Source organism: Mirounga leonina, unplaced genomic scaffold, assembly GCF_011800145.1.
Source record: "Mirounga leonina isolate KUSES-001 unplaced genomic scaffold, KU_Mleo_1.0 Mir_178, whole genome shotgun sequence".
Classification (NCBI taxonomy): domain Eukaryota; kingdom Metazoa; phylum Chordata; class Mammalia; order Carnivora; family Phocidae; genus Mirounga; species Mirounga leonina.
Window position 1 is genome coordinate 11,151,831 of NW_023270464.1, and position 19,421 is coordinate 11,171,251.

General features: G+C 40.2%; 1 protein-coding gene across 4 annotated transcripts in view; it reads left to right on the forward strand.

Moving 5' to 3' along the window:
- Positions 1-19,421, forward strand: part of TTC23 (tetratricopeptide repeat domain 23) — a 95,944-nt gene that overhangs the window by 27,391 nt on the left and 49,132 nt on the right. For all 4 annotated transcript variants that reach the window (XM_035024040.1, XM_035024042.1, XM_035024041.1 and 1 more), the window contains one exon: positions 17,782-17,959. In XM_035024040.1, coding sequence (XP_034879931.1) covers positions 17,782-17,959 — 178 coding nt within the window. The remainder of the gene's footprint in view (positions 1-17,781; positions 17,960-19,421) is intronic.

The following is a 19,421-nucleotide window of genomic DNA, read 5'->3' on the forward strand; positions in this document are numbered from 1 at the left end:
GTGCTGGGCACTCTTCCTAGTACCATTTTCAAATGGAGCAACCGAGGAAAAGGGAGGTCATTTCCCAAGGTCACACAGCTGGGAATGGCAGAGCAGAGCCAGGTCTACCAACCTTGGGTGCCCGGGCTCCTCACCACAGCCCAGATCACATTCACTGTGCAGAACAGAGACCTTACAATACAGTCTACAGAGCAAAGCCTTTAGCTGTGTGTGCCCGAGGGTAGACAGAGAGATTCAGATGTAAGCCTTTTCTCCCTCTGCCTCTAGAAAATCCCACTTGTCCTCTTTCTGGATTGATTTCTCATCAGATTTCGATTATTAGCAACCTTCCCACGAAGCCTTTGCTTTTCGTTGTTGCTCCATATTCTTGCCAAGTTCCAGAGCTTTTATTTATTTATTTTTGATTTTTGATTTTTTTTTTTAAGATTTTATTTATTTATTTGAGAGAGAGAGAATGAGAGAGCACATGAGAGGGGGGAGGGTCAGAGGGAGAAGCAGACTCCCCACCGAGCAGGGAGCCCGATGCGGGACTCGATCCAGGGACTCCAGGATCATGACCTGAGCCGAAGGCAGTCGCTTAACCAACTGAGCCACCCAGGCGCCCGATTTTTGATTTTTTTATTAACATATAATGTATTATTTGTTTCAGGGGTACAGGTCTGTGATTCATTAGTCTTACACAATTTACAGTGCTCACCATAGTACCTACCCTCCCCAATGTCCATCACCCAGCCACCCCATCCCTCCCACCCCCCTCCATTCCAGCAACCCTCAGTTTGTTTCCTGTGATTAAGAGCCTTTTATGGTTTGTCTCCCTCTCTGGTTTCATCTTGTTTCATTTTTCCCTCCCTCCCCCTATGATCCTCTGCCTTGTTTCTCAAATTCCTCACATCAGTGAGATCATATGATACTTGTCTTTCTTTGATTGACTTATTTCACTTAGCATAGTACCCTCTAGTACCATCACGTCATTGCAAATATTTATTTTTAAAGATTTTATTTATTTGAGAGAGAGAGAGAGAGCATGAGTAGGGGGAGAGGCAGAGGGAGAGGGTGAAGCAGACTCCCTGCTGAGCAGGGAGCCCAATCCCAGGACTCATGATCCCAGGGATCATGACCTGAGCCTAAGGCAGACACTTAACCAACTGAGCCACCCAGGCGCCCCCAAATTCCAGAGCTGTTAAAAAGAAACTCTCTGTTGTCTTGGTAATACCAAAGAGCTTGCATTTATCTGTGGCCTGTTGAAACAAGGCTCCGTCCCTGTGAGCTCTTCTGAAGCCCATCTGAAATGAGATAGTGTCTCATCACGCACTCTGGAGAATTACTGTGGATGTATTTTCATTCAATAAAATATGTTGTGGTTGAAGTTGCAGACCTGCCAAATTCACATACTGCCACATTCTGTTGTTCAAAACTCTCTATCTTTTCATCTGTCTGGTGTTTCCTAAAGCTGCCTAAACATATTATGGGCATGCGGAGACAGTAAATCCTCAAAGTATTCCCGGCAGGCAGAGGGAAGCGGAAAGGAGACAATGTTACATCCCAAACATTACTACAGCACCAGGAGACGGTGGAGATTACCTGAAATTGACTGAGGCTTTAAGGGAGTTGGCAGCAAAGGCAAGGCCATCATGTAGGCATTCCCTGAGACTGTACCCCCTCCATTCCTTTTTTATTAAATATATTGTGAAGCTAAAGTAATTTTATTTTCTATTTTGTCTTTTCTTTTACATGAACAGCATACCCTTGATGAGCTCCGCAAGGCTCATTGGAGATGACTTTAGCTTGATAAGCCTCTGTTTCTGGAGGTCTTGTGGGTGCCAGGACCCTGGATCAGGGTCCCGGCAGCAGCCTCAAGGGGCGAGGCCTAGAATGTGCTTCATTCTTTGCATACACTAAACCAGAGAGGGTTGTATTTGTTCATCTTTGGAACAGCGTAAAAGTACAGATGTTGTTAGGCAAATACATACACACTCCAAGCTTACCAAATAGGACATTTCAGGTACATGGAGGCCTGTTCTGTGTCCTTCCCAATCCCATGTTCTTCCCCCCACCCCCTAACTTCACAGGCAGTTATTATCCTTAATTTAGTTTTTTTCATTCCTCTGAATGGAATATGTATATATACTTATATATATAGCCATGAAAATATGCAGTATTATTTCTCACTTTTCAAACTTTCTATGTATATTTCCTTCTGTAGCTTGCTTTCCCCCCCAATTACATTTGTATTTTTGAGATGTACCCATGTCAGCTGTTACATATATCTCTAGTCTCTTCATTTTATTTATTTATTTAAGTAGGGCTCCACACCCAGCGTGGAGCCCATCACGGGGCTTGAATCACAACCCCGAGATCATGACCTGAGCTGAAATCAAGAGTCAGATGTTAACCACCTGAGCCACCCAGGCTCCCTTCTAGTCTTTTGATTTTAAACCCACACATTGTGTTTTATCCATCTGACTTTCCCCCAACTTAATCATCAGTGTTCACAGGGCAAACATATAAACTCAGTGAGATGAAATTTCAGTTTCACTCTTGTACATGTCTCTTTGGGCAGACGTTCAAGATTATCTCTGAGGTCTATGCCCAGGAGTGGAATTGCTCACTTGACAAATATCCACATTCTCAACTTTACCAGGTTTGCCAAACACTAATCTATGCTCTCGCCAGTAGGATTTGGAAATTCCCCATTACTCCACATCCTTGCCAACACTCGATACTGTCAGACTTCTTATCTGTGCCAATCGTATGGTTTCTTTCACTGCATTTCCCTAATAGCAGGTTTGAACATCTTTTCATATGTTTGCTGGACATTTGGAAATCATGTTCTGTGAATTGTCTATTCATATCTTTTGCTCATTTTTTAAATTGGGCTGTTTGTATTTTTCTTATTAATTTATAGACATTCTTCTATTTCTGACAAGTTATTTGATGCTTATATATATTGTATATACTCCCAGAGCGGGCATAGTTTGGGCTTTTCACTTTCTTTATGTTGACTTTTGATGTACAGTTTTTTTTTTTTAAAGATTTTATTTATTTATTGGACAGAAAGAGATACAGCGAGAGTGGGAACACAAGCAGAGGGAGTGGGAGAGGAAGAAGCAGGCTTCCTGCTGAGGAGGGAGCCCAGTGTGGGGCTCAATCCTAGGACCCTGGGATTATGACCTGAGCCGAAGGCAGATACTTAACGACTGAGCCACCCAGGTGCCCCTGGGAGTTTTTATTTTTAAGGTGACTCAATTTACCCAACTTCTCTGTTCTGATTTATATTTTTTTGTATCTTGTTTAAAAAAATCCTTCTCTTCCCAAAGTCATGGAATTACTTTTTCTTATATTTTTCTCTCAAACATATCACAGTTTTGCTTTTTAAATTTAGGCCTCTCTAATCGACTTAGAACTCTTGTGTACATAATGTGAGGGATCTAATTTTTTTCCCCTGTGGATGACCTAAGTAAGGGGGTAAGTCGTTTCAGCTACAAGAGAAAGAAGGATTCAAGGTTTGAAGAATTCAGTGGTTTGAAACTTGGGGCCAATAATAGGCTGACAAAAGAATCTTTTAAGTTTAGTGTGTTCAGAAATGGCAACAGGTCACCTTCAAGTATGGACGCCTTGTGTGTGATTGTGTCACTTTGGGGCTGGCTCCCTGCTAAGTTCAGCTGGCTGGATGTCATGGGATTCGTGAGATGTGCTTTCATTTGGACATTCTGGTTTCAGAGGCAGAACTATGGCCAGTGAAAATCATGTGTTTGTTCCTGCTGAATTTGCCTGCTTCTGGGTCTCCTTCCCTGCAATATTCAAATTAAATTTCTAGGCAGGGAGATAATACAAAGTGGGACTTGAGCACAGTGTGATTTAAAAAAAAAAAAAAAAAATGGCGCTCCCATGTCAAAGTAGCTGCTCTGAGTGAGTATACCCAGTGTTCGTTCTATTAGGGGGCTGAAGGAAGAGAAATCTCCGGGCCTGGAGTTGGCCAGGAGGGGTTCCATATTAGTTTGCAAGGGCTGCCATAACAAAGTACCATCAACTAGGTGATGTGAACAACAGAAAGTTCTCTCATAGTGCTGGAGGCTAGAAATCTGAGATAAAAGTGTCGACAGGATTGGTTCCTTCTGGGGACTGTGAGGGAGGATCTGTTCCAGGCCTTTCTCCCAGCTTCTGGGGGGTTCCTGGCAATCTTTGGCATTCCTTGGCTTATAGATGCATGACCACAATCTTGCCTTATCTTCACGTGGCCTTCTCTCTCTGTGTGTGTCTTTGTGTCCTTTTTGTAAGGACACCAGTCATTTTGGATTAGGGGTCCCCCTACTCTAGTATGACATCTTCTTAATTTAACTAATTATATCTACAACAACCTTATTCCCAAATAAAGTCACATTCTCAAGTACTGGAGGTGAGGACTTGAACATACAAATTTGGGTGGGAGGATACTATTCAAGCCCTATTAGATTCCTACAAGGTTTCTTTTATTCCACCTTTTATAAAATATCAACAACTTCCCCAACTTTAATTAGATCAGTAGTCTATAATATTCTTGCTACCAAATCAATGTGAAAATATGTGCTTTTTTGTGTGTGTGTGAAGATTTTTGTCCTAAACTTTATTCTGGAATCTATGAAAATTCAGTTATGAACTATAGCCTCAGAGTCTCTAAGCTAATGGATTTGTATTTATAGGTTGTTTCTTCCTCCCTCCCTCCTCAGCTTCTCCTCCTTCCTTCCATCAGGCAGCTGGCATGCACTTCGTGTCAGATACTGCAAGGTGCTGGGCTGCCAAGACCAATGAGGCAGCCTTGGACCCTACCTTCATAGAGCCCAGCACTTAAAGGTTTGGCACCGAGTTACCAGGCACTTACACTATAGCATGGGAGATGTTTCCTGAGCAGGGAAGGTTCACAGCTCCATGGGAGCACGGTCAGGTGTTCATGAAGGCACCCAACCTAGACTGGGGTGTCAGGCAACAGAGCAGGGATTAAGATGAGAAAGCCAAGGGCCCAACCACACCATTTAAGGAGGCACTCACTCTCAGACGCCCACCCTACACTCTCCTGCCCCTGAGAGTGAGTGCCACCTTAAATGATATGTCCTAGGTGTCTCTCTGGTCCCACTTTTGTCCTGGCCCTTGTCAGGGAAGCCTTCCTAAAGGAGGAGACTGCTAAGCTAAAACTAAAAGAGGAACAGTAGTTAGGAAGATGAATGGAAGTTTGCCAGGCAGAGATGGAAGAGAAAAAGAACATTCCAGCTAGAGGGTCCAGCAAACACCCAGGGGAAAGAGCCACGAGACACAAAGAAGGAGCTGAAAGGAGGCTGGCATCAGGGAAGCCAGAGGGGAAGGTTTAAGTGACATTCAAGAGTCATCTGAACTCATCAAGTCCAGGGAAACTCAGGTCCCAGCAAAGTCACTGTCACCTCTGTGCCACTGTTGTACATGGTTGGATGAGGGACAGAGTCTTTGTGAGAATTGGAAAGGGTGCCCTCTCTTCCAGGCAAAGATAGCCTTGTATCTAAGTGCACAGCTCATTCTGCAGAGCATGGGCTGAACAGAAACTACCATTTGTCCCCTCGGGCAAGTGTCCATTAGAACTTAGGCACAGAGGAAGGAGCAGGAGGCTGTGGGTGCAGAGTCAGGCCCTGCAGGCAGGAGTTTGAGCTCCTTACTGCTGGACCAACGCTCCAAAACCATGCCCCAGATGGCCTGGGGGCAGCACTGACTTGGCTGGGGGATTGGGCTTTCTATTCTAGCCCATCTTTGACACACTCTGAATTCCGCTCATCTGGGTAACTTTGGAAGCTATATAGAACTTATCTTTCTTCTATGACTCACCTGTCCTCAAACTAATTTCCTTAACCTCAGTTTATTGGCTTGACACAATCAGCCAAAGGAAAAAGATTCTGGGTTTATCACCAGTTTCTGGATTCTTCCATATCTGCATTCTGCAGAGGTCATAATAAGAAATATATGAACATATTTAAGCTTACAGAGTATTTACCAGAATACAATGTTAGGAATGATTTTCTCTGGCTTTTCTCTCCATGAATTTCCTGCTTTCTCATTAGGATTATACTTTTCATAGACCTAGGCATTCCCCCAGGAGACCCTAGCCTTAGAGCTCATCAGGAAGTATGCTTACAGCTCTGAAAGATTAGAGTAAAGCCAGTAGCTCAGTGTCCAAGCCCAATTTATGGCCTCCCCTTGGGAATGCCCATTGCTGAGTGTCAGGTGCATCAGGACCCACAGCATTCTCTGCTCTCCTAATCCTCTGCCCTAAAACAGATGGGTAGGATCGCCTAATCATGCAGGACCTATTTAAAGCCAAAGCACACGGGGCACCTAGGTGGCTCAGTCGTTAAGCGTCTGCCTTCAGCTCGGGTCATGATCCCAGGGTCCTGGGATCAAGCCCCGCATCGGGCTCCCTGCTCTGCGGGAGGCCTGCTTCTCCCTCTCCCACCCACCCCCCCTGCTTGTGTTCCCTCTCTCGCTGTGTCTCTCTCTGTCAAATAAATAAATAAAATCTTAAAAAAAAAAAAAAAAAGCCAAAGCACACGTCTTTTTCTGACCTGCTTTGTGCTGGTTAGCTTTGACTGGCTCAAGAATGGTATTAAGAGAAAAATATTTTGATTTTTGTTTAACATTACTACAATTATTTTTTAAACAAAAATTACTAGCTTTACGGGTACCACTAAATCTCATCTATATTTAGTTTTGCTTCCAAATGTTCACAAACTTTTTTAAAGGACAGATTTATTGAGCTGTAATTAACATACCATACAATTTACCCAATTGAAATACACAATTCAGTGGTTTTCAGTATATTAACAAGAGTTGTGCAAGCATTACCACAATCATTTTGACTTTTTCATCCCATTAACAATCTCTATTACCGTGTTCCCCGAGCCCCTGACAACTACTAATCTATTTTCTGTCTCTGTGGAATTGCCTATTTGGGACATTTTATATACATGGAATCATACAATGTGTGGCCTTTTGTGACTTGGCTTTTTTTTTTTTTTTTTTCCGTTTTCTTTTTTTAACACAGTGTTAGTTTCAGGTGTATAGTAGAGTGATTCAACACTTCCATATATCAGCCAGTGCTCATCACAACAAGCGCACTCCTTCTACCCATCACCTACTTTAACCACCCCCCCCACCTCCCCCCTGGCAACCATCAGTTTGTTCTCTAGAGTTAAGAGTCTGTTTTTTTTTTTTTAATCTCTAAAAAACAATTAAAATTTTTTTATTTTAAAGATTTTTATGTATTTGCGAGAGAGAGTACAAGCAGGGGGAAGGGCAGAGGGAGAGGGAGAAACATACTCCTCACTGAGCAGGGAGCCCGATGCAGGGCTCGATCCCAGGACCCCGGGATCATGACGTGAGCCAAAAGTGGATGCTTAACCAACTGAGCCACCCAGGAACCCAGAGATTTTTTAAAACTAATCACTACACCAACCATTTGGCTCAAACTTACAACCCTGAGATCAAGAGTTGCATGCACTACGCACTGAGCCAGCCAGGCACCCCAAGAGTCTGTTTCTTGATTTGTCTCTTCTCTTTTTTTTCCCCTTTGCTCGTTTGTTTTGTTTCTTAAATTCCACATATGTGGGGCGCCTGGGTGGCTCAGTCATTAAGCATCTGCCTTCGGCTCAGGTCATAATGCCAGGGTCCTGGGATCGAGCCCCGCATCAGGCTCCCTGCTCCACGGGAAGCATGCTTCTCCCTCTCCCACTCCCCCTGCTTGTGTTCCCTCTCTCGCTGTCTCTCTCTCTGTCAAATGAATAAATAAAATCTTTAAAAAAAATAAATAAATTCCACCTATGAGTGCAGTCGTATGGTATTTGTCTTTGTCTGACTTACTTTGCTTACCATTTTCATTATGCTCTCTAGCTCCATCCATGTCATTGCAAATGGCAAGATTTCATTCTTTTTTTATGGCTGAATAATATTCCATTAATATATACAGCACGATCATCAATGAATGGACATTTAGGCTGTTTCCACAATTTGGCTATTGTAATTAATGCTACTATAAACATAGGGGTGCATGTATCCCTTTGAATTAGTGTTTTTGTATTCTTTGGGTAAATACCCAGTAGTGGGATTGCTGGATGGTAGGACAGTTCTATTTTTAACTTTTTGAGGAACCTCCATACTGTTTTCCACAGTGGCTGCACCAGTTTGCATTCCTACCAAGAGTGCACGAGGGTTCTTTTTTCTCCACATCCTCACCAACAACTGTTGTTTCTTGTGTTGCTGATTTTAGCCATTCTGACAGGTGTGAGGTGGTATCTCATTGTGGTTTTGATTTGTATTTCCCTAATGGTGAGTGATGGTGAACATCTTTTTATGTGTCTGTTGGCCATCTGTATATCTTCTTTGGAGATATGTCTGTTCATGTCTTCTGCCCATTTTATAATTGGATTATTCATTTTTTGAGTGCTGAGTTTTATAAGTTCTTTATATATTTTGGATACTAACCCTTTATTGGATATGTCATTTGCAAATATCTTCTTCCATTCTCTAGGTTGCCTTTTAGTTTTGTGATTGTTTTCTTCACCATGCAGAAGCTTTTTATTTTGATGCAGTCCCAATAGTTTATTTTTGCTTTTGTTTCCCTTGTCTCAGGAGACATAACTGAAAAGAAGTTGCTTCAGCCAGTGTCAAAGAAGTCACTGCCTGTGTTCTCTTCTAGGATTTTTTTTTATTTTGGGTCTCACATTTACATCTTTAATCCATTTTAATTTACTTTTGTATATGCTGTAAGTAAGTGGTCAAGTTTCATTCTCTCTCTCTCTTTTTTTTTTAAGATTTATTTATTTATTTTAGAGAGAGCATGCACACAAGCAGGGGGAGGGGCAGAGGAAGAGGGAGAGTCTTTTTTTTTTTTTAATTTTTTAATTCTTATGTTAATCCCCATACATTACATCCTTAGTTTTAGATGTAGTGTTCCATGATTCATTGTTTGTGCATAACACCCAGTGCTCCATGCAGAACATGCCCCCCTCAATACCCATCACCAGGCCAACCCATCCTCCCACCCCCCTCCCCTCTAGAACCCTCAGTTTGTTTTTCAGAGTCCATCGTCTCTCATGGTTCGTCTACCCCTCCAATTTCCCCCGCTTCATTCTTCCCCTCCTGCTACCTTCTTCTTTTTTTTTTTCTCTTAACATATATTGCATTATTTGTTTCAGAGGTACAGATCTGAGATTCAACAGTCTTGCACAATTCACAGCGCTTACCAGAGCACATACCCTCCCCAGTGTCTATCACCCAGTCACCCCATCCCTCCCACCCCACCCCCCACTCCAGCAACCCTCAGTTTGTTTCCTGCAATTAAGAATTCCTCATATCAGTAAGGTCATATGATACATGTCTTTCTCTGTTTGACTTATTTCGCTCAACATAATACCCTCCAGTTCCATCCACATCGTTGCAAATGGCAAGATCTCATTCCTTTTGATGGCTGCATAATATTCCATTGTATATATATACCACTTCTTCTTTATCCATTCATCTGTCAATGGACATCTTGGCTCTTTCCACAGTTTGGCTATTGTGGACATTGCTGCTGTAAACATCAGGGTGCACGTACCCTTTCAGATCCCTACGTTTGTATCTTTGGGGTAAATACCCAGTAGTGCAATTGCTGGATCATAGGGTAGCTCTATTTTCAACTTTTTGAGGAACCTCCATACTGTTTTCCAGAGTGGCTGCACCAGCTTGCATTCCCACCAACAGTGTAGGAGGGTTCCCCTTTCTCCGCATCCCCGCCAACATCTGTCGTTTCCTGACTGTTCATTTTAGCCATTCTGACTGGTGTGAGGTGGTATCTCATTGAGGTTTTGATTTGGATTTCCCTGATGCCGAGCGATATTGAGCACTTTTTCATGTGTCTGTTGGCCATTTGGATGTCTTCTTTGGAAAAATGTCTGTTCATGTCTTCTGCCCATTTCCTGATTGGATTCTTTGTTCTTTGGGTGTTGAGTTTGATAAGTTCTTTATAGATTTTGGATACTAGTCCTTTATCTGATATGTCATTTGCAAATATCTTCTCCCATTCTGTCGGTTGTCTTTTGGTTTTGTTGACTGTTTCCTTTGCTTTGCAAAAGCTTTTTATCTTGATGAAGTCAAGTAGTTCATTTTTGCCCTTACTTCCCTTGCCTTTGGCGATGTTTCTAGGAAGAAGTTGCTGTGGCTGAGGTCAAAGAGGTTGCTGCCTGTGTTCTCCTTTAGGATTTTGATGGACTCCTGTCTCACATTGCGGTCTTTCAACCATTTGGAGTCTATTTTTGTGTGTGGTGTAAGGAAATGGTCCAGTTTCATTCTTCTGCATGTGACTATCCAATTTTCCCAACACCATTTGTTGAAGAGAGTGTCTTTTTTCCATTGGACATTCTTTCCTGCTTTGTCAAAGATGAGTTGACCATAGAGTTGAGGGTCGATTTCTGGGCTCTCTATTCTGTTCCATTGATCTATGTGTCTGTTTTTGTGCCAGCACCATACTGTCTTGATGATGACACCTTTGTAATAGAGCTGGAAGTCCGGAATTGTGATGCCGCCAGCTTTGCTTTTCTTTTTCAACATTCCTCTGGCTATGCGGGGTCTTTTCTGGTTCCATACAAATTTTGGGATTATTTGTTCCATTTCTTTGAAAAAAGTGGATGGTATTTTGATGGGGATTGCATTGAATGTGTAGATTGCTCTAGGTAGCATTGACAGATTCACAATATTTGTTCTTCCAATCCATGAGCATGGAACGTTTTTCCATTTCTTTGTGTCTTCCTCAATTTCTTTCATGAGTATTTTATAGTTTTCTGAGTACAGATCCTTTGTCTCTTTGGTTAGATTTATTCCTAGGTATCTTATGGTTTTGGGTGCAATTGTAAATGGGATTGACTCCTTAATTTCTGGAAGAGGGAGAGTCTTAAGCAGACTCTGCGCTGAGTGTGGAGCCCAGTGAGGGGCCTGATCCCACAACCCTGAGATCATGACCTGAGCTGAAACCAAGAGTCAGACGCTTAACTAACTGAGCCACCCAGGTGCCCCCAGTTTCATTCTTCTGCATGTTGCTGTCCAGTTTTCCCAGCACCATTTGTTGAAGAGACTTTCTTCTGTTAGATATTCTTTCCTGCTTTGTTGAAGAACAATTGACCATGTAGTTGTGGGTTTATTTCTGGGTTTTCTGTTCTGTTCCATTGATCCATGTGTCTATTTTTGTGCCAATACCATACTGTTTTGATTACTACAGCTTTATAATAAAGTCCGAAATTGTGATGCCTCCAGCTTTGCTTTTCTTTTTCAAGAATGCTTTGGCTATTTGGGGTCTTTTGTGGTTTCATACAAATTTTAGGATTGTTCTTTTTCTGTGAAAAATGCTGTGGTATTTTGATAGGGATTGCATTAAATGTGCAGATTGCTTTGGGCAGTATAGACATTTTAACAATATTTGTTCTTCCAATCATGAGCATGGAATGTTTTTCCATTTCTTTGTGTTGTCTTCAGTTTCTTTCATCAGTATTCTATAGTTTTCAAGTACAAGTCTTTGACCTCTTTATTTAGGTTTATCCCTTGATATCTTATTATTTGGTGCAATTGTGAATGGGACTGTTTCCTTCATTTCTTCTTCTGTGGCTTCATTATTGGTGTATAGAAATGCAATGGATTTCTGTACATTGATTTTGTATCCTGAAACTTTACTGAATTCATCAGTTCTAGCAGTTTTTTAATGGAATCTTTGGGTTTTCTATATACAGTATCATATCATCTGCACATAGTGAAGGTTTTACTTCTTCCTTACTTATTTGGATGCCTTTTATTTCTTTTTGTTGTCTCATTGCCCGTGGCTAGGACTTCCAGTACTGTGTTGAATAAAAGTGGTGATAGTGAACATCCTTGTCGTTTTCCTGACTTTGGGGAAAAGCTCTCAGTTTTTCTCCATTAGTGATGATGCTAGTTGTGGGTTTTTCATATATGGCCTTTATTATGTTGAGCTGTATTCCCTCTAAACCTACTTTATTGATGATTTTTATCATGAGTAGATGTTATACTTTGTCACATGTTTTTTCTGAATCTACTGAAATTATCATCTGGTTCTTATCCTTTCTCTTAATGATGTGATGTATCAACTTGATTGATTTGTGAATATTGAACCACCCTTGCAGCTCAGAAATAAATTCTACTTGATTGTGGTGAATGATTTTTTAATGTGTTGTTGGATTTGGTTTGCTAGTATTTTGTTGAGGATTTTGCATCTATGTTCATCAGGGATATTGGCCTGTAGTTCTCTTTTTTTAGTGGAGTCTTCTGTCTGGTTTTGGTATCAGGGCAATGCTGGCCTCAGAGAATGAATTTGGAAGTTTTCCTTCCTTTTGGAATAGTTTGAGAAGAATAGGTATTAACTGTTCTTTAAATGTTTGGTAGAATTCTCCTGTGAAGCCATCTGGTCCTGGACTTTTGTTTGTTGGGAGTTTTTTGATTACCAATTCAGTTTCATTGCTGGTTATGGGTCTGTTCAAATTTTCTATTTCTTCCTATTTCAGTTTCAGTAGTTTATATGTTTCTAGGAATTTATCCATTTCTTCCAGGTTGTCCAGTTTGTTGGCATATAGTTTTTCATAATATTCTCTTATAATTGTTGTATTTCTGTGGTGTTGGTTGTTACTTCTTCTCTCTCAATTGTAATTTTATTTATTCAAGTCCTTTCTCTTTTTTTCTTGATAAGTCTGGCTAGAGGTTTATCAATTTTATTGATTTTTTTCAAAGAACCAGGTCCTGGTTTCATTGATTTGTTCTGTTGTTTCTTTAGTTTCTGCATCATTTATTTCTGCTCTCATCTTGTTTCCGTCCTTCTGCTGGTTTTAAGTTTTATTTGTTGTTCTTTTTGTAGCTCCTTTAGGTGTAAGATTAGGTTATTTGTAACTGGCCTTTTTCCTTTGGCATACTTTTTTTAAGGTTCATCCATGCTTTAACATGTATCAGTACTTCCTTTTAATGATTGAGCAATATTCCATTGTATGGATATACCAGATTTTATTTACTCATTGCTCAGAATGTACATTCCTTCAGGGACGTTTGGGTTGTTTGGGCTTTTTGACTCTTATGAATAGTACTGTTATGAACATTGTGTACAAGTTTTTATGTAGATACATGTCTTCATTTTGGGGGACATATACATAGGAGTGGAATTAATGGGTCATACTGTAATTCTGTGTTTAAACTTTTGAGGAACTGCTACTATTTTCCAAAGTAGCTGCACCATTTTATATTCCCATCAGCAGTACGTAAGGGTTCCAGTTTTCCCACATCCTTGCCAACACTTGTTAATATCTTTCTTTATCATTATTTCAGCCACTGTTCTAGTGGGTATGAAGTAGTATCTCACTGTAGTTTTGATGTGCATCTCCTTGACGATTAATGATGATAAACATCTTCTTATGTGCTTATTGACCATTTGTATATCTTCTTTGGAGAAATGATGACTTAGAAACTTTGCTCATATTTAAATTGCGTTGTCTTTTTATTTTGTTGCAAGAGTTGTTTATATATTCTGGATGCAAGTCCCTCATTAGAAATATGATTGGTAAAAATTTTCCAAAAAACATTTTTTAAACTTCCTAACTAATACTATTTTTGAAGATGAGTGGTCAATTAAATCTGACATGACACCACTCAACCACTAAAAGTGATGTGATAGCATTCATTGCCACACTTTGTTGTAAGATTAAGTGAAAGAAGCAGGTTCTAAAACATTATGATCCATTTAAAAAAATATTCATAGAAAATCATCTCGAAGTGTATATATCAAGGTGTACAGCACTCATCTTTGGTTGTTGCAATTATATATATATATATATAATTTTTCTGTATCTTTTTTTTAATGATGAATATGTATTATTCCTATAATAAATTATTCTCAAATTCTTTAAAAGCTCAGCTGGCACATGCGTTTGACTGATTATGCTTATTATTTGGACTTTCCAAAATCTTATGTGGTGAGTGTGAAACCACAGTGGAGCCCATTTCAAAAGAACAACCTGAAGCTGTAACGCTCAGTTCCATATAGACTAGTGGTTGGGAGGGGAAGGGGTAAAAGGTATGATGACGTATAGGCACTTAATACCAATCTGTATGACTTGCCTCAGTTTGCAAATCACTTCAGACATCTTCCTTGGTTCTACAATAACTGTATTGGACACCAAGGGTCAGAGACATTATGCTTTTGCCCAAGGTTGTACAGTCTTGTCTGTAAGGATGCTCCAACTACAGTTTGGGGGGCATCTGGGTAGCTCAGTCGGTTGAGCATCTGACTCATGAGATTGAGCCCTGCATCAGCCTCCACACTGGGCATGGAGCCTGCTAGGGGAATTTTCTCTCTGTGTCTCCCTTTGTGGCTTGCACTCTCTCTCTCCTAAAAACAAAAAAACCTACAGTTTGGGTTTTCTACTCCTGCTGCAATACTTGTAACTGATGGTCCTGCCTCTCATCCTGGGTTCTTTTTATAAAATTGTCTCCAAGGGTCAGGTATCTGAAGGATGACTTTCTGATACCTGAAAAGGTATGTTAACCTGGAGCAATATGCCATGCTTTTGGCTAAGAGTATGTAAATGGCTACAAGTTGTCCCTGTTCTCCACCATTACAAACTCAAATGCTTTTCTTTCATGCTCTATCTCAGGAAAGGAACAATTGTTATTATATGAATTAACTTATGTCTTGTTATTGTTTACTTTTTTTCATTTATAAGCTTGATTACTAAGCTTTGAATATTGCTTTCTTTTAAAGCTGTTGCTCAAATGAAGTCATCTTGACATTTATATTTGCTTTATTACCTTTCTATGATTTTTACAGCCTTGCAGACAAAAGACCTGTTATTTCCTTGGCACAGGCTTCATCATTTCTGTATATGAGAAAGGAAGATGATTTTTTTTTTCCTTTGCTCAAATATTTGTGGCATTATTGGAGTTCTCTAGGCTAAATTAGATGGAGAAAAATCTGAAGTCATTTTGAAAGTATGTAGCTTTCTCTAGATTCTAAACCAGAGGTTAGTAAACTTCTTCTGTAAAGGCTCAGACAATAAATATTTCAGACTTTGTAAGTGTCTGTTGCAACTACTCAACTCTGCCATTGTCGTGCAAAGGCAGCCAGAGACAATTCATAAACAGGTGGGCGTGGCTGTGTGCTAATAAAACTTTATTTACAAAAATAGACAGTGAGCATATTTAGCGTACAGGCCATGGTTTGCCGACTCCTGTTTTCAATTGTTCTGAAACATTTGTCTACCAGGAATCTAATTTTTTGCCTGAATGATTTGTTATCAGCCATATGTTTCTTTTTTTTTTTTTTTTAAAGATTTATTTATTTATTTGAGAGAGCGAGAATGAGAGAGAGTACATGAGAGGTGGGAGGGTCAGAGGGAGAAGCAGGCTCCTCGCTGAGCAGGGAGCCCGATGCGGGACTCGATCCCAGGACTCCAGGATCATGACCTGAGCCGAAGGCAGTTGCTTTAACCAACTGAGCCACCCAGGTGCCCCTCAGCCATATGTTTCAAAGCCTCTTTCTATCACCCAAGATGCTAGTGGATTTTCTCTTCAAAAATAAAATATGATACTTACAAAGCTAATTATTACTCACAACATCCAAAGCTCAGTAAGAATCAGAAAGCAAGTCTGGTATTACTCAGTCACCTATTTATCTCTTCCTTTCTAAGATGAAGAGTTGCTGCAAGCTGCAACCTGGACCCTATTTGGTCCAGGAACATATCCCTGACCGCTTTCCATGTTTTAAACCTCTTTCCAATTAGAGAAGGTATCCCAGTTCATAAGCTATCCAGTCAGGATTTTATTTCACTGTGGCCATCTGAACCACAGATCTGAAGAGCATCTTTACTTCTATCAATCAATTTCTTTGAAATTTATTAGAGAACAAAAATGGTTGTGAAAAAAATTCCAATGACTGAGTTGCAAGCAAGACCTATTTTTTGTGGTTTCCTAGTTACTTTCTCACATTATGTCTCCATTTACTGATGTGCAGTTGGGAATTATAAGACCTTTTTGTAGTAAAGATTCTAGAATAAGGGGTAACATAGAAAGGGTTGGTAACCTTTCATGATGAATTTTATTTTTTATTTTTTTTTATTTTTTAAAGATTTTATTTATTTATTTGAGAGAGAGAGAATGAGAGACAGAGAGCATGAGAGGTAGGAGGGTCAGAGGGAGAAGCAGACTCCCTGCTGAGCAGGGAGCCCGATGCGAGACTCGATCCTGGGAGTCCAGGATCATGACCTGAGCCGAAGGCAGTTGCTTAACCAACTGAGCCACCCAGGCGCCCCCATGATGAATTTTATATATAAAGTTTTTCCATGCAAGAAAATGTTTCTGTTTCTTAACAAATATTTTAGAGAAGATTGTTTTTAAATGTCTGCTGTTATGTTTGCTGAATAAAATAAAGCGATATATTTTTTAATGTGACAGCATTTTATCCCAAAAAGCGACAAGAATCTTTTCCCACTGCCACCTTAACTTATTTTTAAATTAACATTTTTTCTGATGTCAAAGTAATACAATTTTATAGAAAAAAAATTGGGAAATTTAGAAAGCATAAATAAGAAAAGTAAAATCACAACCAATCCCTAAAGATAACTATTGCTCACATTTTACTGTTCATTTAGATAGCTCTTGATGCATATGTGTATATATAGATTAGATGCAACATGTTCACCAGCATGAGATACTATACAAAGCATTTTTGTATTCTGCCTTTTATACTTCTACGTTGGTAAATCTGGATCAACATTAACTTTGAGGGCTATGTGGCATTCCACAGTATAGATGTACTTACTGTAATCTGCTTGATGATCTCTTATTTGTATTTTAAGTGCTTTGTACTTTTCCACTATTACAAAGAGTGCTTAGGTAAACATTCTTGTACATATCTTCTTGTCCTGCCAGAGTATCTCTTTATGATGAACTAATAAAGTGCCACTAGCAGAAATATGTGTGTACTTATGTATGTATAATTTTGACATAGAAAAGTTTATGCTCAAATTATATTCTAACAGTTAATGAGAGTGCTTTATACTCTCACCAATACTGGGAAATTTCTATAATTTCTCAACAGATCAGTTATCAGCATCTCAGCATCCTGTGTGGTTGCTATTATTGTTTGTTAAGTATTTTATGTTCTTTAAGCCAATACCTACGTAGCACTTAAACTATGTGTCAGAGACTGTTCTAGGTGTTTTTATGAATATTAACTAATTTTTTTAAATATTTTATTTATTTATTTGAGAGAGAGAATGAGAGACAGAGAGCACGAGAGGGAAGCGGGTCAGAGGGAGAAGCAGACCCCCCGCTGAGCAGGGAGCCCGATGTGGGACTCGATCCCGGGACTCCAGGATCATGACCCGAGCCGAAGGCAGTCGCTTAACCAACTGAGCCACCCAGGCGCCCCGAGTATTAACTAATTTAATCTTCATTGTAACCCAGTAAAGTAGGCACTGTTATTATTCTTAACTTAGAGATGAGAAAGCTGTGAAGCAACTGGAAATTCACACATCTGGTACTAGTGAAGCCAGGATTCAAAACTTCCTCATTATTCTAAGGTCTTTCCACTTGATCATCATGCCCTGCTGCCTCTTCGGAGGAAAGAAAAACTTAGCTGGCTAGGAAGTGAACCTGGACAACAGGGGTCAGAGAGCCAAATCCTAACCACCAGATCTATATATTTTCCCACCTATATGTTTTCTAATTATTTAAAAAATAATCTCTTTGATTTTTTTTTTTTTTTAGGATATATCAAAGTCAGAAGAAACCAAAAGAAGCTCTGCCCCACTACCAAGAGGCTTTAGAATATACTGAGATCAGTAGAGGTGAAAAAAGTTTTGAGTGTGTACCAATATTGAGGGAATTAGCAGGTGTTGAGCAAGCCCTGGGACTTCACGATGCATCTATCAACCATTTTCTACAGGTAAGCTGCAATATGCTGGCCACCAAAGCTCTTCTGGACCCAGTGCTTTTCATAGATACAAGTGGAATAGCAGCTCTGAGAATGCCCGGTTTTGTTGTCTGCTCTGGATAAGAACACTTGGCCTGGAGTAGATGTTCAATAAACATCTTCATATAGATGTCTGAGTGGATGAGTATGGGATAGGGTCCTCTGTTACCAGGTGCATGGTCCTCAGATAGCCCAAGACTCCCTGAAGACAGCTTTTCTCATATTAGTGGCATGATTCAAGTCTTATTTTCTGAAGTTCTTTATCTTTTCATGTTTATCCATTTAGAGCTTATGTTATTAAACTGATTAGGGTTCTTTTCTACTATACTCTAAAATCTTCACTTGAGCCACTTGGAGTTGTCATTTGTTAGCTGCTGATCTACTTTATCATCATAGGAGTCCTATGTGAGTGTGTCAGTCAGAGTTCTCCCGAGAGACGGAAGCAATAGGATATATAGAGAGAAAGAGAGAGAGGGATTGATTTTAGGGAATTGGCTGACACAGCTGTGGGGCACACAAGCCTGAAATCCATAGGGTAGGCAGGCTAGCTGAAAACTCAGGCAGGATCTTTGCGTTATAGTCTGTGGACAGAATTCCTTCTTCTCCAGGAAACCTCGGCTTTTTGCTCTTTAGGCCTTCAACTGATTGGCTAAGGCCCACTCACATCACTGAGGGCAATCTCTTTTACTCCAAGTCTGATTGTAAATGTTAATCACATCTACAAAATGCATTCACAGAAACATCTAGACTAGTGTTGGACCTAAAAACCGGGCACCATGGCCTCGCCAAGATGACACATAAAATTAACCATCACAGTGAGTTCAATGTTTTTGTATTGCAGCATCTGCAAAGAGCACATTTTAAATTGTTTTGTCTGAATTTTTCCCTGTTAAAATTGTAAAATATAAATTGAACTCATTTTTGTTATTTCAAATGAGACGAAATGACATGGGACTAAGAGTTCTGGATTGCTCTTTTTTTTTTTTTAAGATTTTTTTAATTTATTTGACAGAGACGTAGTGAGAGAGGGAACACAAGAAGGGGGAGCGGGAGAGGGAGAAGCAGGCTTCCCGCCGAGCAGGGAGCCCAGTGCGGGGCTCGATCCCAGGACCTTGGGACCATGATCTGAGCCGAAGGCAGACGCTTAACGACTGAGCCACGCAGCCGCCCCCGGATTGCTCTTTTCTTTTTAAAATTGTCGGACCATGTATACGCCCATGCACAGTTTTTAGAATGTCCTATTCTGTCACTCTATCTGGATTATCTCTCTTAATTACTATCACCCTGTGACATAGTATTATGTCCACTTTATAGATAAGGAAGTCAAGAATTAGAAAGGTTGAGTGATATGCCCAGGACTACCATCGTTGCCAATAAATGGCATAGCCCAAATTCAAACCCAGTTGTTTTTAGAAAGATTTTTCTAGCTGGTATG